General features: G+C 35.1%; 1 protein-coding gene across 1 annotated transcript in view; it reads right to left on the bottom strand.

Annotated features, from left to right (window-relative positions):
• Positions 1-16,925, bottom strand: part of LOC129228464 (eukaryotic translation initiation factor 3 subunit C-like) — a 40,068-nt gene extending 23,143 nt beyond the window's left edge. The window contains exons 1-3 of the mRNA XM_054863145.1: positions 16,515-16,925; positions 10,028-10,339; positions 8,614-8,739 (exon numbers count right to left, since the gene is read on the bottom strand). Of these exons, the coding sequence (XP_054719120.1) occupies positions 8,614-8,739; positions 10,028-10,339; positions 16,515-16,925 (849 nt within the window). The remainder of the gene's footprint in view (positions 1-8,613; positions 8,740-10,027; positions 10,340-16,514) is intronic.
• Between the last annotated feature and the right edge of the window lie 10,811 nt (positions 16,926-27,736).

The following is a 27,736-nucleotide window of genomic DNA, read 5'->3' as shown; positions in this document are numbered from 1 at the left end:
ACTTTTGCTGCAGAGGTTATGGGAATGCAAATTAACATGGGATCAAGAAGTAGATACAAATACTAAAGAAGAATTCTTGAAATGGTTGAAAAATTTGGAGACTTTGAAAGAATTGAAGATAACTAGATGGTTGCAATGCGAATACGTAATTGATAGTTTACATTTTTTCTGCGACACTAGTAAGTCTGCCTATTCAGCTGTTGTTTTTATAAAAATTTGTTTGAATGATTCAGTAGCTGTTCATCTGCTAAGAGCCAAATCTCGGATTGCACCTTGTGGAAAGAAAGAGACGACTATAGCAAGATTAGAGCTTCTTGGAGCCACAATTTTAGCACGTCTTTCTGTAGAAGTTCTGAAAGAATTCAAAAAAGAGAAAATTGTGTTTTGGACTGATTCTACTACAGTTCTTTCATGGTTGAGAAGAGAAGGGCCGTGGGGAGTGTTTGTACAAAACCAAGTGCAGGAAATTAGATCCTTGACTCCTTTGAATGCATGGCGGTTCGTACCAGGATCACTAAATCCAGCAGATCTTCCGAGTAGAGGTTGCTCTGCTAGCCAACTTCTTTCATCAAAATGGTGGGAAGGTCCGCAATGGTTGTATTTCCCATCGGAAGAATGGCCTAAAGACGAATTTTGTGCTGATGAAGAAGAAATTTTAAGTGAAAGAAAGAGAGGCGTGGTATCATCTATGGTCAACGTGCAATGCACAGATAACATTGTAAGTGACCGATTTTCAATTTATACGAAGACAATCAGAACAATTGGATGGATCTATAGATTTTATCACAATATTTCCAGTCAGAATAAGATAATAGGAGAGTTGACAACTGATGAGTACAACAGAGCTGAAATTGCACTTATGAGGCAAATACAGTCAGAGCAATTTCATGAAGATAATCGTTTGCAGAAGCTGCAAACATTCAAAGATAAGGATGGATTACTACGATTACAAACAAGATTGTTTGATTGTGAGGAAACAGAAGAGTTTAAGAGTCCTATTCTGTTACCTTCAAAACATAAAGCGGTATTGAAAATGGTGACTGAAGAACATAAAAAATCTTTCCACGCAGGACTGTCTACTTTATTAGTGAGATTAAGAGAAAAATATTGGATATTAGGCGTCAGGAAGTTAGCTAAGCAAGTGATTTCTAACTGTGTTATATGTAAACGCCATACAGCTAAACCTCTGGAAGTGCCATTCGCCCCATTACCAAGAGACAGAGTCACCCATGCAGGTGTTTTTGAAGTTTCCGGGGCTGATTATGCCGGGCCTTTGTATTTGCGATCAGGAGAAAAGGCCTGGATCATTTTATTTACATGTGCGGTTTACCGAGCTGTTCATTTTGAGCTAGTTAAGTCAATGTCAACAGAGTCATTCATCTTAGCATTAAGACGATTCGTAGCTCGAAGAGGAAGAATTGCTGTTCTCTACACCGACAATGGCAAGAGTTTTGTTGGAACGAACAATGTGCTAAAGATGCTTGACTGGAATAAAATAAGCTCTTATTCCACCACAAGACAGATTTCTTGGAAGTTCATTCCACCAACCGCTGCCTGGTGGGGTGGTTGGTGGGAGCGCATGGTTGGGATGCTCAAAGGCCTTTTAAGAAGAATGCTAGGTAAATCTTCTGTTAACTACGAGGAGCTTTCAACAATATTATGCGACTGTGAAGCAATCATCAACTCGAGACCGTTGACATACATATCAAGTTCACCAGATCAACTGATGCCCTTAACTCCGGCTATGTTTCTGGTAAGTGACAACTGCACCAAGATTGAAAATGCTGATCTAGATGTGGTAGACAGAACCTTGTTGACAAGAAGGTCCAAATATCTACAGAAATTAAGAGAAGACTTACGACAAAGATTTAGAAATGAATATTTTGCACTTCTAATTAACCAAGGCTATAGGAAAGTTAACTCATTAGAAGTTGGTGATATCGTTTTAATAGGGAGTGACGGATCCAAGCGTAATGACTGGCCTCTTGGAGTAGTAATAAAAACCTATCCTGGAGCAGATGGCCATTCCAGAGTAGCCAGAGTAAAGACACAACAAGGAGAGAGACTGCGGCCATTTCAAAGGCTATATCCCTTAGAACTATCTGCGACTGAAGTTAGTTCTTTGAAATTACCTTCGCTGGTCAAAGAGACCTCTGCAGAAACAACCTTTTTCTCAGGAAGGAGAAAAGAGCCTGGGATACCTTCAGACGTGTTTGTGGGAGAAGAAACATCTAACAACACTCGGCCCTTTTTGAAAGAAACCAGATATGGGAGAAAGATTAGAGTACCTGAACGTTTAAAGATGTAAAACTCTGTTTCATTTGAACTGTTATAATTTTTTTGACCTAATTAATATTTCTTAAGTTTTGTGTTGCAATACAAATTGGTAAATTTCATATTGCAAGGTGGGAGAATGTTAAGAGATTCCTCGTTATAATAATTTTATTGTATTTTACTAGTGAAATGCGTAATTGAAATTGTTTTTATTTAGTTTTGTTTTCCGAGAGCTGGCAACAAAATATCTTTAGAATGTGCGTGCGATAAGAGTTTTGGTGATTAGAGTTGAAAAATGTGAGTTTGGATGGCGTATTTTGAGTATTGAGAAGCGAGAAACACTTGAGAGATTTTATAAAATGAAATAGTGAGTTATTGAGTTTCATTTTGAGTTATTGAGTTTTATTTTCGAGTTTTGAGCATTAGTTAGGCAAATTTGCCATGAAATTATGTATTGTGTAAATATTTTCTTGTTATGTGCTGTGTCCTGTGAATAAATGTATTTGTGCGATATGTGTTACGAGTGTACTGATTCGAGGTCCGATTAGAGTTTTTCGGACAATATTGATATTTGTAAAATTCAAAAATTTTCCAAAGCATCGTACTTTTCCAAATGGCCCCCTCCGAGAATTCTGTCTGGATCCACCCCTACTGTACAGTGAAACCTGAGTAAGTTGACCACTTGCGGTGCACTACTTTAGTGGTCAACATAAACAGATGTTCAACTTACAAAAGTTGATTTACATGATAAGGGTGTGGTGGAAAAGTGGTTAAAATTTCGAATTGTTAGAAAACAAACCACCAACTTAAAAAAAAAAAAAAAAAGAGGAAAAATGTAGGCCGATCGTATTTTAAGTGTTTCCGCAAAACTCCAGGACGTCTCAATGTTTGGTGCCTATGTGGAACACAAGGAGAAAAAGTTTGACTTACCCCAATGTTGTTGAGACAAAAAAAGCACAATTTTTTCGCGTCACATGTGAAAATTTATTCTGATGATCATCATTTACACGACGAATACCAAGATCCTAGGGAGCTCCCGCAGAACAAGGAATGAAATATAAAAGATTAAAATGTAAAAAAAATTAAGGTAGGTTAAGTTCTAAGTCCAGTCTATTGCAGGGAATTAGGTTGTCACAGCAGAGGGATGTGCATCGCACATGGGGAGACTAAAAAAGGCGCAGCTTGTTGTTGCAGCAAAAGAATTCATTGTAGTGACATCAACGAGGGAGATGATGTAAAACCACATGGAGCTGGCTACTATAACCACGGCGATGACTGAGAAAGCTCTATTACTCACGGAGAAAATGGCACAGCGGGAGTCAGAACTAAATTCATGTCGACCGCACAAACCGCTTCTACTATCATTTTCTCACCATAAACAGGGACATCACTCGCCTCTTTGATCTTATGCAAGGGTCACAATGTGAAAAAATATGATTTCAATCTGTGCAGGATCGGAGCTATTTCCACGTGGACGCGAACATTTTTCAATTTTTTTTTTAGAAACTCTTGGTTAAATACTGCATCAATTTTGGAACTAAACCGTCATTTGTTGAAAGACACAGGGCTCCATGGCTCCTGTGTAATTACTTCACAATTTACATCGTTTTTCAGGCAGATGCATCCAGATTTTTCATCTCCATCGTCGCCATTTCATACGACACTTCACAGGTCAAGCGTCCGCGCTCCTCACTACACAACGCTCCGTCACATATCATGGCTAGCACATGACTAATCACGAAAATTTTTGAGACATCCCCGCTAAAAACCCACGCGGTCGCGTGAAAAACAGATATCCATACGCGGCGCCACTTAGCGCAGCGAATGGGAACGCGGGAAAATGACATCACCTACTAGACCACGCCTACGGCCAATGAGTGAAAGAGGCGGAAGACAACGCATCGCAGGAAGAAGGGAAAACATGGCCGCCAAAAACTCTGAAAAGACGCCATTAACTAGAAAATCCAAACACATGAAATAAAAACGCGAATCTATGAAAATATATGTGATTACTATATCACAAAGGGCTAGTTCTGTGCCTGAAAAAAGCGGTCAAATTACGAGGGTGGTCAACTTCACAGTTTTCACTGTATACGTCTTTCTTAAACAAGACTCCTAAAAACACTTCTTTTTCATTCAAGGATCATCTATTTGTCTTACAATGTTTTTACAAAGAAATTAGGTTAAAGCTAAATAAGAAAATTCTGGAAACATCAATTCCTAGGATCAAAAAACTAATTGTAAACAGGCAAGACATATATAGTACAGTGGTGGTCAAAATTATAAAAACAGAAAATTGCACAGATAAAGTATTTCTGAAGTAATTTAATGAAATCTTCCTAAAAAGTTTGTTTTTTGGTATTCTAAAAATCTCTGTGAACTGCAGATCATTGCAAAGTGTAAATGCTTTGCCATACCTAATATAAAATGTCATTTTTTTAACTGGATACAATTATAAGGACAATGAATGTTTTGCTTAGAAACATGCGAATAATTTATAAATTCTATCTTGTTCTCAATAAGTCAGTCTTGTTGTCATAGACTTTGAAGAACACTCTTAAAATTTTTTTATCCAGACTTATTTGGCAGAGGAAATTAGATCGTTCTTGTTACGATATTGAATACCATTTTTGTATGCTTCGTGTGTGGCAGAATACCCCAAATTTTCCATTAAGTCCACAAAAAGTGTCTGCAGTAAACTGCAATTTGTGCTATTTGACATTGTTATTTCTTATTTTACATGTCAAACAGTTCGAGAATTGCATTGCAAGTTAATGTTCCTCTTCTCTAGAGCAAGTTTATCTTATTATCCTTTTTTCTTTTATATTAGTGGTTCCCAAAGTGGTCCACGTGGACTCCCAGGGGTCCATGTAAATAAAAGAAAAAGTTGGGGGTTTATGAGATATGCAGATGGGGGTCCAACTGAATTTCAAGCAATTTCGAACTGAAACTTAGACATTTTATAACTCTAAAAATGCCATAGTGCACCAAACAGATTTTACTCCTTTGTATTTACGTATTACTAATTTGTATAAAATAATGACACAAGATTATCAGAGATAGAAAAACTATCTAGGCCAGGGTTCAAATTGACACCACAGGGTGGCAACAGGAACAGTGAAAAAAAAGTTCCCCGACTTTTCCCTGATTTCACTTATTAAGTTCACCAAATTTCCCTGATTTACGTTACCAATGATAATGGTTTTCTTTCTTTGCTCTACTTGAAATCCATTGTATGTTTGTATAAAAAACAGTATTTTAAATGTTTTAAGTTGTGCAAAGTTGTTGAACTAAAGATATATTTTAAAAAATGCTACTTTTTAAATAAAATGGTTAAAAAAAACCTTTTTTTTGGGGGGGGGACCTACAAAACAGTATATTAAATTTTTATACATGGAAAGATTATAGAAAATTAAAAGGAAAAAACTTTACTTCCAGAAACCACTTAGCATAAGAATTTTAAGAAACTATTAAAATTACTCTTAAAAACATATGTGTATTTATGATAGAACTAAAAAGTAATTGAAATGATTTTGAACTAAGTTTTCAAATAGTACAATGATTGTTGCAAGAATAACAAGTAATAGCGAAAGAATAGAAGTAATGTAGTTATTCTTATATAACTAATTGACATATTTAGGCAAAACAGATGAAACCATTTGACATCCATTTCTAGGGAGTTTTTCTCTAATCAAGAACATAGGTTTTAATGAATGAATACAGCATTTTAAAAATAAAAAAATAAAGATATTTACTTAAGTACACAAGTTAACTCTATTTCAAATGATTTCAGTATGTAACGAAAAAAAATCTTAGATTGCTTTTGTAACAAACAACTTTGAAATGCAAGAAAGAAGAAAAAAGCAATTAGTTAATTTCAAAATATATAAAAGAAGAATACAACTTGGTTATAAAATTAAAGAATTACTTAAAACTGAAGAAAAGAAAGCCTTTATAATCTGCGGTGTCAACAAATAGTATAACGGGAAAAAACAAATTTTTTTTTTTACTGAAAGTTCAATTTTAGCAATTAAATTAAAAATGCAAAGAAGTAATAACTTTTAAGCTTGCATAGTATTAATTCAAAAACCAAAGATTTCTTCTTGAAATCGTGATTACAGTACTTAATTACTTCGAGACAATGGAATAAAGGCAAAGGAGCTAAGGCATTAATGAAGGCTTCTTCTTTGCCTGTATGGTAGTTTATTTTACATAGCACTGAAAGTGTAAAAGGAAATTTCAAGATAGGTAAAATAAACAACCTAACAAACACAGAAGCAATCTTAGGAAGTTCATCCTGTGGTTAATAAGTAAGATTCAATACTTGAACCTTGAGGAAAGAAAGATGCACAAATATGCGGCAGTGTATAATCGCACCTCATTAATTTTACTTTTTTTTGAACATATAATTGGCGGAAAATACGTAGGGAATTAGAGTACTTAATTTTGTAAAGCAAGAAAAAAAATTTTTTTTTCATAAAATCAATTTTCCCTGATTTTTTGTTATTTTTTCAAAATTCCCTGATATTTCCCTGATTAATAAAGTTCCATGGCTTTTCCCTGATCTGTCGCCACCTTGCACCATGTTGATTTCTTATTTTATGGATTTTCTTGCTGATTTGAGTTTTCTACTATCATTATTACACAACGTATGACTAAAAATGTTAAGCTTTACTCTTCAGGCTGTTCTCTTGTTTCGATTTTAATTTTCAATTCTGAAGAAAACCCTGCCAGATTGAGCCATTCATGACTGTTTAAACAGTTGGGTAATTTTCTTATTTGTACTGTTTTATTTCCATTTTTTTTTTTACATCTTACTGTCCTAGAACGCCTAGAGTAAAATTTAGCCGTCTCATTCACTGTTCTGGAACACTGGCGTTTGATTATTAGTGTCTGAATAGTTTTGGTACAATCTATAGTCAAAAGAAATTCTCTTGAAATAGTCAAAAGAATTGCCTAGACTGGGGGGGGGGAGTTCCACGGAAACAAAAATGTTTGGGAGCCCCTGTGTTTATATCATTATGAGTTGTTGAGTGTACAACAAAAACCATGTAAATTACAAACATGCTTTTTAGAACATACACATACAGTTGTCCTAACATTTTTGTCCATATCACAATGCATCTTTTAAATATGAGTTTCTCATATACTTCCATAAAAACCAATTAAAAAATGCTACATTTATCATTGGTTTTCCGCCATAAAAGGCGCATAATTTTCCGCCCAACTGTTGCCAAGATTGCGCTTTTTTTCTTTTGTCCTTATAATTTTACCCATCACTGTAGAACCTCCGAAGTTGACCACCTCTCTAGGCTGACTGGATAGAGATCAACTTCTCTATATTGACCCTTTCCTCCCTGAAAGTTGCATGTTGATTTCTGAAAAATTTATGAGTTGTAGCTCCTTATGTTAATTTACTTTCTGCTTGATGACTTTTTTTTTCACTTTTTATATTTCCTTGAAATAGAAAAATCTTTTTCTAGAAAGATATAAATCTTTCTGTCTCTGAACACTATACACCAAAAATCCAGCCTTTAGACCAAGGGATCATTCTGGAATTAAAAACACAACACCTGGATCAGCTCATAGAGGGGATGATCATGAATACTCAAACATGTGACCCGTTGAAATAGCAGCTTCTTTAACTCCATATTTTAATGCAACTTAAAATAAAAATTGTAAATTAACATTGATGTTAATTTACAATTTTTAATGTCAAAATTAATGATTTAAATTCAAACTGAATTTAAAGCATAAATTATTCATATGGGTACAGTGTTCAGTGTATGGTGCTTTAGTAAATGTGCATAAAAAATGCTTGTAGTGTTTGGTAATTTTATGTGTTGACTACCTTTGTAAGTTATCCAGTTGATTGCAGTCCATAAGGCAAAAATTATGTATGTTCTACAGCATTAAGAAAGACATTGATTTACAAAAATGAACTTTTTGCACACCATGTCTTGTTTAGGAGGGTCATAGTTGAGCAGGAAAAAATATAAATAAACTGAGAACCAAATTGTCTCTTTAACACATTACATAAATTAAAATTGATTGCTAACTTGCATATTCAAATCTGAAATAGTTTTTTTTTTAAAAATCTGAGGAAACTAAAGATTTTTCATGAAACTAATGGTGCTGCAGAAGAATAATACTTTTGCTCTGCAACATTTGCTAACAAAAAAGACAAATAAACTAATATGTGCCTATTATTTTAACAAAGAAATAAATTTAAATTTGATATGAATAGGTGATTTTTTTTTTCTACTATGGAACCAATCAGCTAATAAAGTATATCAACCTGTGTCTTTCCATGTAGTTGTTTGAAATATTTGAATTTACCTGAGCTAATAGTTCCTTGGCTCTGCCACCACTCTGAATATCTAAAAGGGCTGCGTGAGCATCTTTTATGTAACCATGTCTAAAGGCACAAAGTCCTAACTGCACAAGAGCTCGGTTGTATATAATCTAGAAAGAAACATAAAACAAGTAAATTCAATATCATTCAAAACAGCAGTTTTTCATGGGAAAGAGGAAGTCTCAACATTGTTTTCAGGATTAAGTAAAAAGGTTGCCACTCAAATCTAAGGAAAAATTCCCTGTATGAATATGCAGCATTACAAACAAGCGAACACTGATGATTAGTAGTACCTTGACAGTTTGCTTATAGGAAAAATATATAAATACAAATGTGATGACCAGCAACAGGTTCTAAGTCCAGCTAGGCTGGTCCTAGTCAGTTTATTAGTCCCCAATGAAGATCAATGGCCCTCTTAAAGCTATCTACACCCTTATTCAATACTGCCTCTTATGGTAATCTGTTCCAAGTGCCCACAACCTACTAACCTAGTAAATTTTCCTAATTTCCGGATCATCCCGAGACTTGAATAGCTTAAAACAATGACCCCTCGCCTTGCTTTCCGTGAAAAACCCAACCCATCAACATCTTTCATTTTGAAAAATTTAAACACCTGAATTATGTCCCCTTTGAATTTTCTTTTTTTTTTAGGCTATACATATTGTGACTTTAAATTCTGTCTTCATAATCTAAATCTGAAAGTCCTATCACTAACCTAGTAGCCTTTCTTTGAAACCTTTCCAATAAAGAAATACCTTTCTTAAAATAAGGAGACCGAAAGTGAGCAGCAAACTCCAAATGAGGTCTTACCAAACTTCTATACAAAGGCAGAGGAATCTTATATAAAATTCATCGAAACTGAAATAACAGTATAGTATATAACTGAAGATTTATATTTAACTTTATATTTTTGGATTAAAAAAAAAATAAAAAAATAATGAAAGGCTTCTCTTAATCATTCGTTCCTTGTACTTTATAAGATAAAAAATGCAAAAAACAAGCAGAACAATAAATACTGCTGACAAATTTCATGGTCTTTAAAATAAATTAGCATAAGAGAAGCATGTCAAATGAAACAAAATATTTGTTGTTTTCATGATAAACATATTAAAAAAAAAAAAAAAAAAAACCCTAAGGTAAAATTTATTTTGCATTTTATTTTGTTTGTTTAATTACTATTTATCTACTTATTTATTTATTTTTTGATAGTTTATATATTTTGAAATTTCCCTTGTCTTTTTTTTTTCTTGATTTTTGAATTTTCTGTATTTTTTGTGTTTTCCAGGTTTCTCTGTGGCATGGCAACCTTATTAAGGTAAATACAAGACAGTTTTGCTCATCAAGACTTGCTTCAAAATAAAAATTGAATATTTTACAGGACATTATACAGGAACTTACCATTGTTGAAACATCAGAATGCTCAATAGTGTTTTGAAGATGTGACATAAGAAGGAGATCTCTGGCACGAAACCATTCATCATGAAGAGCTAAATGATAAATATGGAAAAGAGTGGTTTGAGTTCGAATCCTATCAGTTGTATCTTTTGCACAGATGTATTTGCACAGTTTGGCAATTATGTCAGCACTTTTTTCCTCTGTTTGGTTTGTGTTTTCATTTTCATTAGTCTCTTCACCATTGGTTGTTTCATCCACTGTACCATTTGAAATACCAGATGAAGGATCTTTGGACTTAAAGACTTTAGTATCAAACTATGGGGAAAGTGAAAATTAAAGACTTATAAATAAATAAACAATTAGATAAAAATAAATTAAAATGTTGCATTTGCTTAATTATAACATATATTAAAGTCGTATATTAAAATATGGTGCATTATATTGCTAAAGGTTTGCTTAAGGCTGCTCTTCAGTGGGGAAGAAAAACGATCTCGCTTGAAAATGGGCTTTTTCTTTAAACGAAAGCAGTGCTCATCAGTGAAATGATTGACACTTCAACAACCAATAGAACGAACGGTGACCGATGGAAGTGTGGATCATGTGACCTGTCACATTTTGCAGGGGGACAGACCGGACGCTACCCCTGCTGTGCAGAGTAGTCGAAGGAGGTAATAGCTGACGGCGAAATGAAACCGCAGCTTTTTACAGATCCTTCCAAGGAAATTCTACTTCTTTCCCTCTTGAGTCTTGACTACATAGGTAAAAGAAAAATAACTCAATGTAAAAGGTGCGGCATTTTACATTGCCGCGCATTTTGCAATCCTGCTTGTGATATTAATTTATTTGTATTCGCACTAAAATTAATTTTTGAAACGAAGATTTTTTTCCTCATTAATACGGTTCCAGATCTCATCTAGGAAAAATTAACGAATGAATATTTGCAATAAATAAATTTATAAATTCATTTTATTTTTAGAAAAATGTTCGTTATTGAAAATTGATGATTTCAAAAAAAGGAAGGAAAAAAGAAAGATAGCCTGCACGACCACACTGAATTTTAACGAAATGAACTCCAAATTCTAACTAAAAAAATTCTTTAAAAATGGATGATCCTACTTGATATATTTGAAAAATCGAGTGCCGAATAAAAGTGGGGACTAAAAATACTAGTTACCGGTTGGCGAAATTGTTTCGCTTCCGCTGCCTGTTTGCCACTCTCCCCAACCTCATCCGAGTTACCAGAAAACATTCTTCATAAAAATAAAACTAGATCCTCTTTGCATAGTAAATACTTGATTGTACAATAAACATTAATGCCTTTAATTAGTTACATTTACCTTTATTTGAACTGATAATATTTATATTTTAGTGCTAAATTAAATACTACTTTGTTGGTTAGTTACCTGTTTTACAAATGCGACTAGAAAAAATGTGGCTACTATAATTGCTTTTTCTCACCACTGGTGACCAGAAAATTCCTCCAATCTTTATCTTTGAATCCTTTTCTTTTTGAAAAAATATTTATTTATTTATCTAATTACTATATGCAGATGGGAAGGCTACGATAGCATATCTCAAGGGGTTGTTATGGTGAAAGTTATTTCAAATTGAGCATAACAACGGCAAAGTCGCGGACGGCTACGGATAAGGATTTCCTGAATTTGAAAAATTAAAGATTTTTCTGTGATCTTTGTTTGTATGCAGGGGTGCTCACCCTGCTCCAAGCTCAAAGGCAAATATCACCCCTTCCCCCCACTCTCAATGTTTGTAAACTATCTTACAATGAAATTTTGGAATAAAGCTAAACCTAGCACTTTTAGAGTCTCAAATTCCCAGTTACTAAATTCGGCAAAATACATGAGGTATTACATACACTATATGACCAAAAGTATTGGGACACTTTTGAAAATTCACAATTTTACGGATTTCTCGAGAAATAAAAGACCAATTGCTCTCTACTCTGTAATTTTTTTCACATGAAAAGTATACTCCAGACGTCAAATCCAATAACAATTAAGTCTGCTATTCATTTAGGGGACCAGCAACAAATAATCCGTTCTTATCATGAATCACTCTGTAACGATGGCAGGAAAGTGTTGCCAGTTTGCTAACGATCCCTTACCATTCGTCGCCTATCCTAGAATTATAGAAATTCGGCTCATTAGATCGCTGATAACTTTTTAAATTTTAAAGAAATTGCGGTGGAATTTTTTTCATGGATTGTAGGATGTATCTGAGCTTTGGATTATGAACGTTATAAATTGCTATCCTTCGTAGATGCGCAGATGCGCAGTGAAAAATTAATAGCTTTAATTGTTCATATTAATTTTCAATATTTTAACTTCAAATTTTATTATTATGTTTTTCTAAAATGCTGTCAAATATTTTAAAAGTTTAGTAACGTTTGACGAAATACTCTGCGTAATATGAGTCGAAAACCTTCAAAAAAATTTTGCATTTTTGAGAGAAATGCTTATATTTCCATGGGTATAAGACATACTTTCACAAAAATATAAAAATAAGTTTTGGATAGATTTTTAACTCATTTCAGAAAATTATAGCTTATTCCCAGCAATTTACAATGAAAAATGATCAAAAAACCTTTTTTTTTCCTCAATTTGTTGTTGGTCCCCTAAATGAATAGCAGACTTAATTTTTATAGGAAAATGACAACTAGAGTATACATTTTATGTGAAACAAATTATAGAGCAATTGGTCAATTATTTCTCGAGAAATCCCTAAAAATGTGAATTTTTGAAAAGTGTTCCAATATTTTTGGTCATATAGTGTATATAGTGCTTCTGCTTCAAGACTTTGAGTTTTTATTAAAATTTTCTAATAAGTCTTGTCAGTGTTTGATCCTCGTTAGTTGTCATAATAAATATTAAAGGTTGTCCTTTTTCTCAGGAGGCACGAAAATATATCTGCCTGAAAAAAAACTTGAAATACTTAGGAGAAAAAAATCTCAACGCCTCGCCCTGCCAGATTTCAAAGTTTTTATCGCTCTGCCTCGTTTTCATGCATCTTGCATTGAATGAATCAATAATAAAAAAAATATAAAAAGGGCAAGAAACAGATTTGCAGGAAATACATAAAGTTACAACAAAAATGAAAATGAACAGCTTACATTTAGGAAAGCAATTATAAGTACAAGTAAGGGTATTTCACATTTAAAAAAAAAAAAGAAGAAGAAGAAAAAAAAAAACAAGACAAACTTTTTTTTTAAGTTTTGTGTTACGCACTTCTGTGCCGAAAAATTGTCGTATCGTGTCTTCAGTCACAGAATAAAATGAATGTTCCAATCAAATGATTATCAAGTAATTTTCATTCGTATAGAACAAAAATCTTTTTTGAGATCCCACATTTTCTATTCTATTGACTCCTAGTAATATGTAAATACAGCGAGAGAAAGGATTTAGCTTCTTGTTTAGGAGAGGGAACCATTTCTATATTTAATTAACATGATCTTTATCGTAACATACTATTTACTCAGAAATACGCCCTATTTTTCCAAGCACTCTGTTTGGGGCTATGCCTTTTAATTTTCTCGAAAATAAAATTTTCAAAATGCAGTTTTAGACGATCTCTGGTAGTATTTGGAAGTAAGAGGTCCTGAGATCTTCCACCAGCAAATTTTTGAACTTGAAACGCCAAAAACACAATTTCAGATTGTCTTCAATTCTGTTAGAAAACGGGGAGTTCGGAAGCTTTCCCCGGAATTTTTTGAAATAGTCTAAAAACGCAGTCTTAGTGTGATGTTGGGAGAGGCAAAATTTTCAAAGTAAACATGATTGTAGGCCATCTTTAGTAACGTTCGGGGACATGCAGGTTTTTGAAATCAAAGTTCCAAAAATGCAATTCTAGACGACTTTTTTTTTATGGTCAAAGAAGGACTTTTTGCAAACTCCCTTCCCGAAATTTTTCGAAATTAAAGCCATAAAAACCAAATTCAAGACGATCTCTAATAATGTTTTTTTAAGGGGGGGGGGGGGGTCTTATGTGACCTGAAAACCTTTATGCCTGTAATTAATTTTTTTCTACACTGTAATAAAATGCTGATCTAGCTTCTGAGAATGAAAACAGAAAGCAGTGAAAACTTGTAACCCCCATTCTATATTGTTCACATCTTTGTTAGCTTCATCAGCAACATAAGGCTGAAAACGTCATTAAAACTAATACATACAATGCTTAGTAATTATATCACGGTGTGTTTTTTATATTAACCGAATCATATTAAATTACTAATATATTTTTCATGATTTTCTATGTATTTAATGAGTATGTTGGTGTACGGAATGTTTTCCGCAACTGAATAAATGTTTTTAAAAAGTATTTTTATTCTCCAAAAATACAGCTTCCAAATTCTTATAAAGATAAATTAAAAAAAAAAAAACTATTTGTATTGTGAAAAATTTTTTGAAGACATCAGAAAGCCTTCTGAATTTTTGTTTTCTTGTCAATCTTAAATGTTGGTATTAGTAATCTGGAAATTTTGTATTTGGATGAAATTTTGCTTTTTAATTTCATCCACATTGATGTTTTTTTTTCTGAAATGTAATTTTACACCCCCTCTTTTAAAAGTAAAATCTACTTAAGTGAAATCTTGAATGAGTACAAACGATTAGTAACCATGGCGACGAAAATTTGACTTCTTAGTAAATATTGAAACAACGAGCTAGAGTTATTCTTGTCATCATGACAATCTGAAAAATCAGAGCAACATCAGCTTTGTTCAAGTAAGGATAATAAGCATTCGCAATCGAACAAAAAAAAAAAAAAAAAAAAAAAAAAAAAAAAAAAACTTATTTTTTTCTGGAAGAATAAATATTGTCCTGAATTTTAGTTGTTTTCCAAAAATGCTAGCGCGGTTGGAGAAATAATATTTAAGCAACGTACTTCAAAAAATATAAAACATGTTTTTTAATTGTAAAGCTTGATTCGCTCTAAAAAGTATGGAATAACACAAGTACATGATTTCTTGATTGAAACACTCAAAACCTGCAGTTAATCACAATATCGATATATTTAAGCTATTTCCAAAACAGCTAATTAAAAATAAGTATTTTAACTTTTTTTTTCATTGTTTCTGGCAATAAATAAAAACTTGAGGTAAAACGCAGGAATTATGACACAAAATGTAAGCTAGGAAATAGTCTTTAATAAAAATAAAATTAATCACGATTCGCATTGCTGCGCTGGAAAATAAAAATTATGCTATTTTGTTTCTCACGTAATGTTTTAAAAACTGTATAATATCGTACATGTCTTAAAAGAAGGAGTAATATTGCGACCCCATAAGAAACGTTTCACGACTCTATTTGGGGTCAAATTATGCATCGTTTTCCTCCTTAGGAACTTTTCTAAAGAGAAATACAGTAAAATCCTATTACAACGTATACTAATGCAACGAAATACTTGTTTTAACCAAATAAATTTCCAGTCCCGATTCTGAAATTCGATGGATTTTACTGTATATTATGAATTACATGTTCCATGTGTATCTACCTTCTAAAGAAATTTGATGAGTCTGGCTCTTAAAGACACAAATAATTTTCAAAAACGTTTGTTGAGCTGTGGAAAGCACTTTATGTGTGTACATTTGTAGTAACATAAAACACATGTAAAACGATGCAAAATACCTAGCATCTGGAATACGATTTAATCTATATATAAAAATATTTTTCTACTGGAAGGGAAAAAATGACAACTTTTCGCATTCGAAAGCATTGTAACAATGTTCATTATATTGTTAATAAACAATTTGACTTAGAAATATCCCTTTCAAATCTGTTTCTTTTCAAACCACAAATTTGAAAAAAAAAAAGCAGATGTTGCTAATTTAGCAGCTAATAGCACGCATCTATATGGATTCACTTTCAAAGGCACTTGATTCTTCAAGAAAGCCTTAGGAAAAGAGGAAAGAAGAAAGGACGTCCAGCGAAGGTCATTGAGGGGAACTAATGAGAGGGTAATAAATCTTACACCCCATTAGTGCTCACCCCTCAAAAAGGGGAGTTTACTATAGTAGGCGGAGCGAATGCAAAAAGTGAACGTATTTTGAAATTTTTTTCAATAGTTAGAACCCGATATTTGTTTAAAAAATGGTCGCATTATTTCAAACAAGATCTCAAAAGAGAGCTGGAAATATTTTGCGTGTCAGGGCGTTCTTAAAATTTCGATAGCACGAGTTGCAGATGTTTTACAGAGCGAAATGTCCAACAGTACCTCGTTTTCGAAGAAATTCATTTTTTCTCGAATTTTAAAAAATCGGAGAATGGACACATCAAAAAAGTAAAAACTAAAAGACACAGACATAGTCTTGAAAAATACTCAGAAAAAAAATTGATCCTAAAACTTCACAGGAATTTGTAAAACAAGCTCCAACTTTCCCCGTAGGTTAACATTAGATCCGAATCTTTCAGACTCTCAGTGAAGAGCACCCTTAAGACAGCGTGGGGTCCTGTAGCACTTGGCAGCGGTGTGGCCGTACCTTTGGCATTTGTAGCACAGGATGGGTGAAGACGGGCCGGAGACGCTCGACAGAAATGCGGAGATAGCCAATGTGGCTAACTCCGAGGATATCATCTGAATTTTCCCTCTTGTTGATGACCGCTATGAAGAGAGGTAGGGGCTTTTTCTCTGGTCCGACTTGCATTTGAAACACCTTCGCAACGTCGAAGCCAAGTCCTTTCAGATCATTCATGAGCTCGTCGGTGGGGTGTGATAGCGGGAGTCCACGGATCACGACCTTGAGGGGCCTCTTGGACGGGAGGATGCGGCTGTGGTATTGGAGTTGCTTGTCTTGAAGGTATCCTTCGATGAGGTCAAAGTCGTCCATGAGTGATGGGAAAATTTGGAGATCATCTCCGGTGATTTTTCCTTGTATTGTACCAGCACACATCTTAGCGAGGGTGTCGAGGATTTTGACAGGCTCGGGAGCGTCAGCAATCGTAATCGGAGGGGGCCTTGAGTTGGTCTTGCTATGCTTGGTGGGTGCATTTTTTGTACTAGGAATAGTACTCGTCAGCTGAGGAATTGGGTCTTCAACCTTGCTGGGGAGGGAGGGCTCTCTTCGCTCGAGGAATCTTGTTGCATGGGGAGGATTTCTTGATCTTCTTGAAGGGAGACTGGATCAGAGAATCTGTATCGCCGTCGGAGCTGTCCGAAGATTCAGAGTCGTCAAGATAAGATAGTTTTCTGAGTTTGGCTTTAGTTTTCTTCAGAAGTCGCTTTGATTGTCTCGCAATACCACCTTCATTTTGGATACGAGAGGAGGGGGGCATATTCTTGCGGAACTCTTCTAAGTATAACCGGATACCATCGAGAGTGGGGCTGGTCGGTTGCAGCTTCGAGCCTTGTCTTGACCTGTCGGTAGTCGTAGCTAAATTTGTCTACGAAAGCCTGTAAGTGTGGGTCCGTTGAGCGATACACGAAATGTGGAGGTACACCTGAAGCAGGCGATGAAAGAGAAGCGGGGAGAAGCATGAGCGCTGGTCCGGGGGACGGTTTCGATGACGGGGGAAACCCCGCCGGCCCTGAGAAGGGCCTCTACGCCGTTATCTCCGGGAGCGTTCATCCTCCTCCACGGGTGGTGCTTCGGCATTGCGAAACGGAGCAGGGAGAAAGAACACGTCTGGCAAGTTCAGTCGCTCTTGTCCGTCTGTCATTTCCCAAGAAGAGAACGTTCTTCGAAGGTTTTCGAGTGGGGGGAAAAAAAAAAGAAAATGCAAAAATTTTGTATCGTGGCATTCTTTTCCCAAATAAAGTTTTGAAAGGAGAGTACGCGCAACCCTAGATAGAGGAAATACTTACGTACGTCCACGTAACTGTGAAAACTAATCAGATTGCGCTGTTTCATGCAACACTAAAATCATCCTCCAAAATACGATTTCATGTCGGGGATGGGCGAATGAATACCGGATTCACAGATCCCAACATATAGGCGCACTCCAAATGCCATTTTGATTAAACCACGCCTTCTAATGATACCCTGCTTTCCATTTTGTGTTAAAATTGTCGTTTCAGTAGAGCACAACTTTCAACTGCCAGTATTTTTTGACATTATATTGCATATAACTTAAAGAACAAACACCTAAAAAAGCACGTCATTCCACACCTGGCGCCCGAGCTCATCGGACGCACTCTACGATGAAGCCCAAGGTGAAAAAGAAGGGGAAGGACGAAGGAACCCAGGACAGCGGGTCTCCCGTCAACGAAACCGCCCCGGGGGAAATCGCTCCTCTCCTTTCGATGACGACAATTCAAACCACGACATGGACCTCTCAGACACGGATTTCTTCAACAAGCTCTATTCACATTATTCATATGAGGATGGAACGTATTTCTGGAAATTTCGGAGTGTAAAGACCTCGATAAATTTAAAGCCATGGCAACCACCCTGCAAAAGATGAAGAGCGATATCCCGGAGGAACTCTATACCGACTTCCGATTTCCAGAATTGATGAACAACCTGATTTACTGCCAAGAGAAACTCATCACCCTGCTTGAAGAGACGCTCTCCAAAGAAAGGAAAGCCCAGATTCCCCACCCAACTGAGCTACTTCGGCATACGCCCGCAAGACCATCCTTCGCCCAAGCGATCAGAAGACCCCCTCCAACTCCTCGCCCCACGATCTCCATCGTCGGGGCGGATAAACCCACAGCCCTCCTAAAGGAAATCCAGAAGGAAGCTGCAGTTAAAATCAAGGCCTCAGTTGTTAGAGACGCCATAAAAATCTACCCTGAAAATGACGAAGTTTTCAAAGCAGTGAAGAAATATTTACAAGATCATAACCTGCCAAACTACTCAGATAGGACGCTTGCTGAACGCCCGATTAAGGTCGTCATCAGAGGCCTCCCAGTAAACTTTCCCACCGAGGACTTAGAAGCCGACCTCAAGGACCAGGGGTTTTCCCCGGACAAAATAGTACAATTCACCCGAGGAAAAGACTTGAATTTTGCCCCCCTCCCACTCTTCCTGGTGTTTCTCCCGAGGACCACGAAGAACTCTTCCATCCACGACCTGAGGTCCATCTCAGTTTATCGAGTAAGGACGGAGCTGCCCAAGTCTAGGAAGGGACTCGTCATCCAATGCTACCGCTGCCAGCGTTTCGGCCACAAAGCAGCCTCCTGTAACCTCCCGCCATCTTGTGTCAGATGCGCTGGGGACCACGACGGCCGAGCCTGCTCTGCCTCGAAGACGGACCCGCCGAAATGCAGGAATTGCTCAGGAGAGCATTTCGCCCTTTCACGCGATTGCCCCCGACGGCCCAAGCCACGCCCTTCAGGAGACGACAAGCCTATCAAGACTGCCGTGAGCACCGTACCCAACAAGCCGACCCAATGAGGAGCCTCCAAAACAGCAACCTCTCCCAGCCAACCTGCCGGAGAAAACCCCCAACAACGATGAAGCTCCCACCACCCACATCAGCCTCTCGCTCAAACCCTGCCCGCCGTTCAACTTCGGAGGTTCCTGCAACTCTCCTCGCAGCCATGTTCCTGCTGAGTCACCCAGCCACTAGCCCCGCTCCCTTGCGTCGGCTCTTTCGGCTGCCCCCCCTTCTCCCCCTTTCCCCTGCTTTCTCTCCTTTCAGGTCACACCATTCTTCATGCCAACTCCTTCAACATGCACATCCATCACCCAGCGTAAAAGGACAATTGTTCTGGCGCGATGCTCCCTCTTGATCTGTATCTGTAAAAAGCACGTCACGTTTTTTAATCGTGACGTGCTACTTTTTGACACTGAAATTTTGTAGAATAAACAAAAAAAATATTAATATGGATCCAGAAACTATTTTCATTTTCCGTTCATTATTTATCTTACTAGATTTTAAAAATGTCCAACTTTGGAAACAAGGCGTGGTCTTGATTCCGTCACAAATGATGCACTTTGGCGCATCTTTCTACTACGTTTCCACGTTATGATATTCAAGAAGCGCATTAAATATTGCGCTCTACGCTTGCCAGCAACCATATCATTGCCAATACACGAGAGTACAGATGCGAATAAAATATTTTGCTCTGTGAATGGCAAACTGAATGACATTTCATCATTTGTAATGTCATCGGCAGAAATGTAAACAATGAAAGCGAAGCGATTAAAGTAATATTTGTTAAATATTAAACTTTAACAAATTATTTAAAAAATGGTCAGATCTATGTTTTTAAGCATGCTCTTTCAGAAAAAAATAATTTTAAAATTTTGGAAACGACCCCTTTTGTTTTCGGGCATTCTTTAAAATCTGCAAGAAGAATATTGTTGTGCTGTGTATGCAAATTAAGTTTTCCATAGGAAGAGGCGTTCTGTGATTCCAGTATGATCATGTTGATTTTCATTTAAGCCGTGCTTGTTTTTGTTATAATTTTAAAATTTGTTACTGTTGATAACATGCATGATTTCCAATGTCGAAACTGCGACTCTGCTATGCTTGAAAATTTCAGGTGATATTACTTGCATGCGTATGAACCGCTTGTCTGCGATTCCAAAGGAGCCGCTTGCTGTTACCCGAAATTTGGCGAGATTTCTCGTTTGCCAAGGTAAGGTGGTCACGTGGTCATTGCAGCCAATGAGTGCGCTGTATTCTCTTCCGATGCAAAAGTGTGGCTGCATATTAGAATTTCGCATCCGGGATAAGCAGATGAATAGCGAATCGACAGATCCCAGTTTGTCGTGCTTATTAACGCATTCCAAGAGATCTATTTGTTTAAATCACGCGGGACCCCAATCACGCCTCCTTATGACACGCCTTCTTTTCCATTTTGTGTCAAAGTTGTCGTTTCAGCAAAGCACAACTTTCAAACCTCCCAGTAGTTTTTGGCTTTGCATGGCATATAACACAAAAGAACAATAGCAATTTGCTATTTTCATTTTCTGCTGAATATTATGTTACTCGTGATGTGCAAGAAGGAAATACTAATTTCCTCCTGCGCGATGAAGAAAATTTACTTATTCACCAAATATCCTAAAAAAACAAACAAACCCTGACGTCAGAGGAGGTGACGTCACGGATACCCCTGAAACTTCTGGTTAAGCGCGAATCTATTGTAAGTAATGAGTGTTTGCCCTTTGCCACTGTTTAGGCGATTTTGTTTTCCTTTTGAAAAAAGAAGAATCATGTGTTTTGCTTATTTTAATGCATTAAATGAGAATGTTAAGATTCGCTATTCTCAGAAATTGTCTGTCAACCCGCGATCTCAGCTTTATAAATACTTCGTAAACACAAATAAAGTTGACACAGCTGCTTTCAAGAATCACACATATCTGCTGTGTTACAGGTAGGTTGTGGTTGATAAGACTAAAAATCTGGGAGTATATTATGTTGAACGATTGGCCATTTCAGTACTTGTTCAAGTTAGTCAATCCTGGAATATGAAAAACGATGGTGAAATCGTAATTCCTATTCTTAATTTGAAGCTATTTTGTCAAAGAAGATGGAAGTTTTTCTGTTGTTTCTTCTGCACTGTGTTCATACAGAATGGCTATGGCATGGGGTTTTGGTGTGATATTCAATCAATTCTCCTGCTGTAGCTTTTCAGTTCACACACACTTATTGGTTTATGGTTGCTACCTAATTCTCAGGTTTGATATTTTATTAGTTTTGTTCATCACTTTTTTTTTGTTTCATCTACTTCCTTCTGTTGTAAGATTGATATGTCATAGACATAAAAAAAATTGAAAGATTACAAAATCTAAATTTAATTTCTGACTGCTTTCTCTTATGTTAAAATTAATTTGAATGTGATACCAATAGCTGTACTATGATACTATACTATAACTTTTATTAATGCGTTTGTTTACCAGTTGTTGAATATCTAAATTTGTTTACCGTTACTGCGTCTTATATTAACCATCAACAACTCTTGATAACTTGGAAATCCAAGAGACCTGCTAAAACGTTTGAGGTATTGGTAGTTTGAGCTATGGGAAGTTTCCAACTGCAGTCTCAATAGTTTGGGACCTGAGGAAAACTTCGAGATAAAGGAATATTTTGACTTATCGAGACCTCACTGTATTCGGCTTAACCGAACATTTCGTTTGTCTGCCAAATAGGCAGTGTACTGATTTGAACTGAATATTTGGTGCATCTTTAAACTACTAAACATTTTCAAAACATATTTTGTAAGCTTGGAGAAACTTGTACTCATGTTTCAGCCATTCTGTTTCTAACTGAAGATCTGGTAAATAACCAAGTTGCACATCACTTGAAATCACGGATAAAACAAACATTTTGCTCGTTAAGTTTGGTTTGTTATCTACTTACATAAAAATTTTTATGTATAAAATGTACATTAAATTAAAAGGCTTGGCTAAGATGGTCAAAAAATCCGACCTCTTTACTTGTTGAATATTGTAATTTTCTATTTTAGAAATTATTCATAATTTTTTTAGGTAGAAGAGACCCGGTGCTTATTGAAAAGAAAATACAGTGAAATCCCGTTACAACAAACAAAATGTTTGGTATACCGTTTTAAAAGGCATTAAGATAATTAATAAATCTCATTTTAACAAAGAGATTTTTTTCAAAAATTTGTTACAACGAAACATTATTCTCAACATCAGTTGGAATATTTTCTACTTAGTGTTGTTTTCAGAAACTAAAAAAAACGATTTTCACAAGTCGTTACGTCAAAACTCGGTTTGTACTTTCAAAACAGAGCCATTCAAGGTGGAAATGCACTCGTACTGAAACGTGGGTTGATGTGTGACAACAAAAGCTAGTGTCTATCCAAGTGCAGTCAATTTCTGAATACCAAACGCAAAGCGCACTGAGAAGTCGGAAAGGGTTCTTGTGGTCAGAATAACAACGTTTATGAATTAGAATCTTTTATAATGTCTACTGCGACCAAATCTCTCGCAAAAGAAAATACACTTTTTATGATGACAACCAATGAATAAAAGTTCAGTGTTCCATATTTTAATTTTGTTTTTTTTTTTTCAGAATAATCAATGTGTTAATTGTATTTTAGATCTTTTGTAACTGTAACAGTTGCAGATTTACTTATATTAGGGTGTAGGTTTGTAAAATTAACACTTTTATAAAAAATTAAGTTTTTAGAAGATTCTGTTATAAACGAAATATTTTATAGGTCCCTTGGAGTTCGTTGTAACGGGATTTCACTGTATCAAACACTTTCACAGAAAATAAAGCCCGTACATTTGTTTACCTGTGGATATTTCAATTTAATCTGAGATAAAACTTCATTTTCAATTGTGGATTACAACCTATTTTGCGATTGTCGATTATCAGCTTCTGTTTTCAATATTTTCCAAAAACATTCTATAATAACTAATATACAACGTGTATATTAGTAGTGATATTTTAAAAATATAGGTAAGTATTTTCTTCATTTTTTCACTGCATCACACATTTACTGTTACTATGAATAATGGCTAATATGAACAATTTTGTTTATTTTTGACATTTCATACTAACAGAGATCATATATATATATATCTTGTTGTTGTTACTTATGCCACTCAGGGATCCAAGCCCGAGTAGAATGCTAGTAGATTGTAAGGCAAAGGGGAACGGCTTCCGTTTAATTCAGTGCCTATTTCCAGGTGGAAGTACGCAATCCTGAAGTATTTCCGATTGTGACAAGAAAAAGAGGGGGGGGGGGGGGAGAGGAAATTGAATTTTTTAAAAATTTTAATTCAAAAACAGTTTCAAACTATCTATAGTGACGTTAAGAGAAAAAGAGATTTAGGGGCTATCCCTAGAATTTTTTCTGAAATTGAAGCCTAAAAAACGCGAAAGTAGGCTTTCTTTGTTCAAAGTTAGTGCTCCGAAAGCGTAATTTAATCGAACCTTCTATAACAGGGGGAGGAAACTTTCAAGGGCCTTGCATGCATTATTTTTCGTAATTGAAGCACTAAAGACGAGATTAAAGGGGGGGGGGGGGTAAGCAGTCGCAAAAAATTTTCGATGTTGTATGAAACAGTTTTAGAAGATTTTTGGCAATGTTAATGAGAGGAGAGTTCGGAGTCGTCTCCTGGAAAGAGAATTGAAATTCCATTAATATAAGTGATCTTCAAATGTTATAGGGGAGGGGGTGCGAGGAATCTCCCTGGTAAGGTTTTTGGGATTGAAGCCTTAACAATGCAGTTTTAGAGGATCTTTGGTGATATTAAGAGAACAGGTTCGGGGGACCTCCGGAAGTTTTGTAAAAACCAAAAAATGAAATTTATTCGATCTTTTGAATGATGGGGATGGGAAAGCATTTCTCAGGGTTTTGGATGAAGTTTATTGAAATTGCAGTTCTAGGCTCTCTCTCCTTTTTGCGCCCATGACGTTGAGCAATATGTTGCTCATACTGAAATTGTAAATACCTCCAGCAACATTTACAGGCTCAGCCACCCCTCCCCCCCCCTTATTTCAAAGCAAAGAGAATAATGAAAATGATTTTAGTTTTAAGATGAACATTGGGCTTAATTTCTAAACCAAAATACTTAAATGGTAATTATATCTGTTTGAGAGTTATTGCATTCATCTTACCTTTTTTCCTTTAAAAAAAAAAAAAAAACTGAATTAGTGTCTTAGTTTCAGTATGGTTTCTTTGGGAATACACTGAATGCCCTAAATTGAAAAATATGGGAAAAGGAATAAGATACCATATAAGTTGTCACAAATGTTGCATCTATTACTTTTAAACTATTAAAATGTTCATTGTTTCTAGCTATAATTGGGCCAAAGCTAACCTATTAGCATTGTGAAGGCTTTGCAGAAATACCTACAGATCCTAATTTCAGTGTTACAACGTTGCCCAATTAGGTTTGCTTCATCTGTTGACAGTTGCCTCTTCCAGGTGCAAAAATTTTTGGTATACTGATAAAATGTGTCCAATTGTACTGCTGTTTAAAAAGCAATTGTATATGATCTCTGACTGTATTCTTTTTCCCCCACTGTCTCTTAGATTTATGATCAGTCAGAATTGCTATCCTTGATTTGAAGCTAATTCATCCAGAAGTGATTGTGTTCCGGTATTTTACCGGATTTCTGGTATTTTCATCTTGAATTCCGGTATCTTTATCTTCGAAAATACCGGAACTTCTATATTTTCAGAAAAACCTACTTTAGTAAAATTTAGGGCGATGTTTAATGAAACGAAAAAATCCAAATTGAAGACATTTGGTATAAATATAAAGCGTAAGCTTCGGTCATGTTTTGTAAACTGGGGGAAGGTAGGAAGAGAAAAGTGATAAGAGCTTCGACTCCTGTCTTTGTTCTTTATGGCAGTTGGAGGAATTGATCGTACGCAAATATTTTCTTTATTTTATATTCTGGTTTATGATCTTTATCTGCGTGCGTTCTGTTGTTCTTGAACTAATTCTAATTATACTTTATCGTTATTAATATGCTCCTCGTAAATATAAATTAGTTTGTTATATTAAATTTTACTAGTTAACTCTTACTTTTCATTTCGCTACTTTTTTGTTTGATAAATTTATTCATTTGAACTTTGCATGTTCTCATTTAAAAAATGAGGTATCGGGATAAATCTGAAGATATTGGCTCCATCGATGCAGGAAAGAAGAACAAGTTTAATTGAGAATGGTTAAACAGAGTGGATTCCTACAATGAAAAGATGAAAATATAGTGTAAAAAAATTGATAGAGCTTGGATTTTGGTTTTGTGTTTCTTGTAACAAGCCCTTTACATATGCTAATGATGGTGTGAAGGCATTATTGCAATGCAACATTCTTCTGCAAATACTCATAAAAGAAACCGGGAATCATTAAAAAATGCTGGTGTATTAGGCTTTAGTGTATTAGTAAATGAATGTAATTAATGGTTAAGGATTCAGATACAAAAGAGAAAAATAAACATTCTTTGAAAAATTTTAAGAAATAAGAAAAATTAAAAGAATTTAATTCCCACCATGCACATGGACGTATGAAGTATAATTAAAACTTCGAGTTTTAGCCCCAACAAATAACTATGTATCTAAATTATTTATATACACAATATGATGTGTACATACACCTAATGTGTATATATATGCCCATCAAAACACTATTTTTTCTTGGAAAAAAAATTCAGGTATTTTTTCATGGAGTTACAATCACCCCTGTTCATCAAAGAATAAATGAAGATGGATGGCTGTTTCTTTTGCATTGTGCTCTTATCGAATGGATATGACAAGGAGATTTGATGTGATGTCATATTCAATCAATTCCCCTGTTGTAACTTTTCAGTTCAGACACGCTTAGTGGTTTACAGATGCTAATTTTCAAGTTTGATGTTTTATGGCATTTTTCTGTCACTATATTAGTTTGATCAATTTCCTTGTATATGTATTCACATATTAGAGTAATAAAAAACATATTTAAATTAGAGTGGAGCAGAGAGCGCTGCATTAGCACGTAAAGAGGAAGAACTTTTAAGCAACTGTTACAGATAGTGTGAGGAAGAGTGGTGATGGCACCACATTCTTTTCTGCTGTAAACATTTTTTATAAATAAATGAATGAAAAAATAAATAAAGAAACAAAGTTTTTCAAAAAAAAAATTATTTATTGCATATTTTATTATTACATAATTTGAAATTCTGAGCATAAAATTAAGTCAAAATTATTCTGTAGCAATATCACTTCTTTAAAACTGAAAAGTCTGCCATAACGTAATGTTAATGTAATACAAAACAAAACAGAACAGCAGACCATTCGGTATTGTTTAAAGAAGTAATTGTTCCTTTGAAGTCTTCCGTGACCTGACATCCCACATCAGATTTCAAATCTTGAGAGACTGCTGAAAAAGTAGTTTTCTAGTGAGAATTTGCCAATCATACATAACAAAGAAATAATGAAGCTTACTCAAATGAAATTGGGACTCAGAGAGCTGAACTAGTTCTCAAAAAGGAACTTTCCAACAACTGCAACAGATAGTACGGTGGAAGAGAGGTGATGCCCACCACTCTTCTGCGCTGAAATCATTTGTTAAAAATAAATGAATGAAAAGAAAAAAAAAACATGAAACTTTTTCAAACAAGTATTTACTAAATGTTTCATTATTACATAAATTGAAATTCTGAGCATAAAAAGAAATCAAAATTATTTTGTATCACTATCACTTCTTTGAAACCAAAAAGAGAACCATAATGTAAGATTAATATAAGACAAAACAAAATGGAACAGCAAACACTATTCAGTATAGCTTAAAGAAGTAGTTATTCCTTTGGAGTCTTCTATAACCTATCACCTCACAGTAGATTTGAAATCTAGGGAGGCTGCTGTAAAAGTAGTTTTCTAGCAAAGATGACCATTGTTTAGTTAAAAAGAACTAAAACCTAAAATTTAACTTTTCAACCAAGAGGGGAAAAACTCAAAATCCCTTCTTTAAAACTCAGGAACCTATATAAGATAAAAGCATGATTAACCTAGAAACAAAATTAAATGAAAAATTTTAATTAGGGAGTAAAATTACACTCTGTTAATATCTGCAACTTACTAGTAGATACCTGAAAATAAAAATAAATGAATACAGATAGTTCCCACTATCCCTTTTTCAAAGATCAGCTACCTAAAAAAAATAGAAACTGGAATATTTAGCATAAAATTAGTGTTAATAATAAAATTTTCCAGGACAATTGTCCAGACAAACATGTATACATCTGAAAGTGATTTTAAATATGATGATCCATAAATGTGACGATGTTCTTTTTTTCTAAAAGCTTAGTGCAAGAATGGTACCAATAAGCAGTTATTGTGCATAAC

This window comes from Uloborus diversus, chromosome 8, assembly GCF_026930045.1.
Source record: "Uloborus diversus isolate 005 chromosome 8, Udiv.v.3.1, whole genome shotgun sequence".
Taxonomy (NCBI): domain Eukaryota; kingdom Metazoa; phylum Arthropoda; class Arachnida; order Araneae; family Uloboridae; genus Uloborus; species Uloborus diversus.
This window is presented reverse-complemented; position numbering and strand designations above follow the sequence as displayed.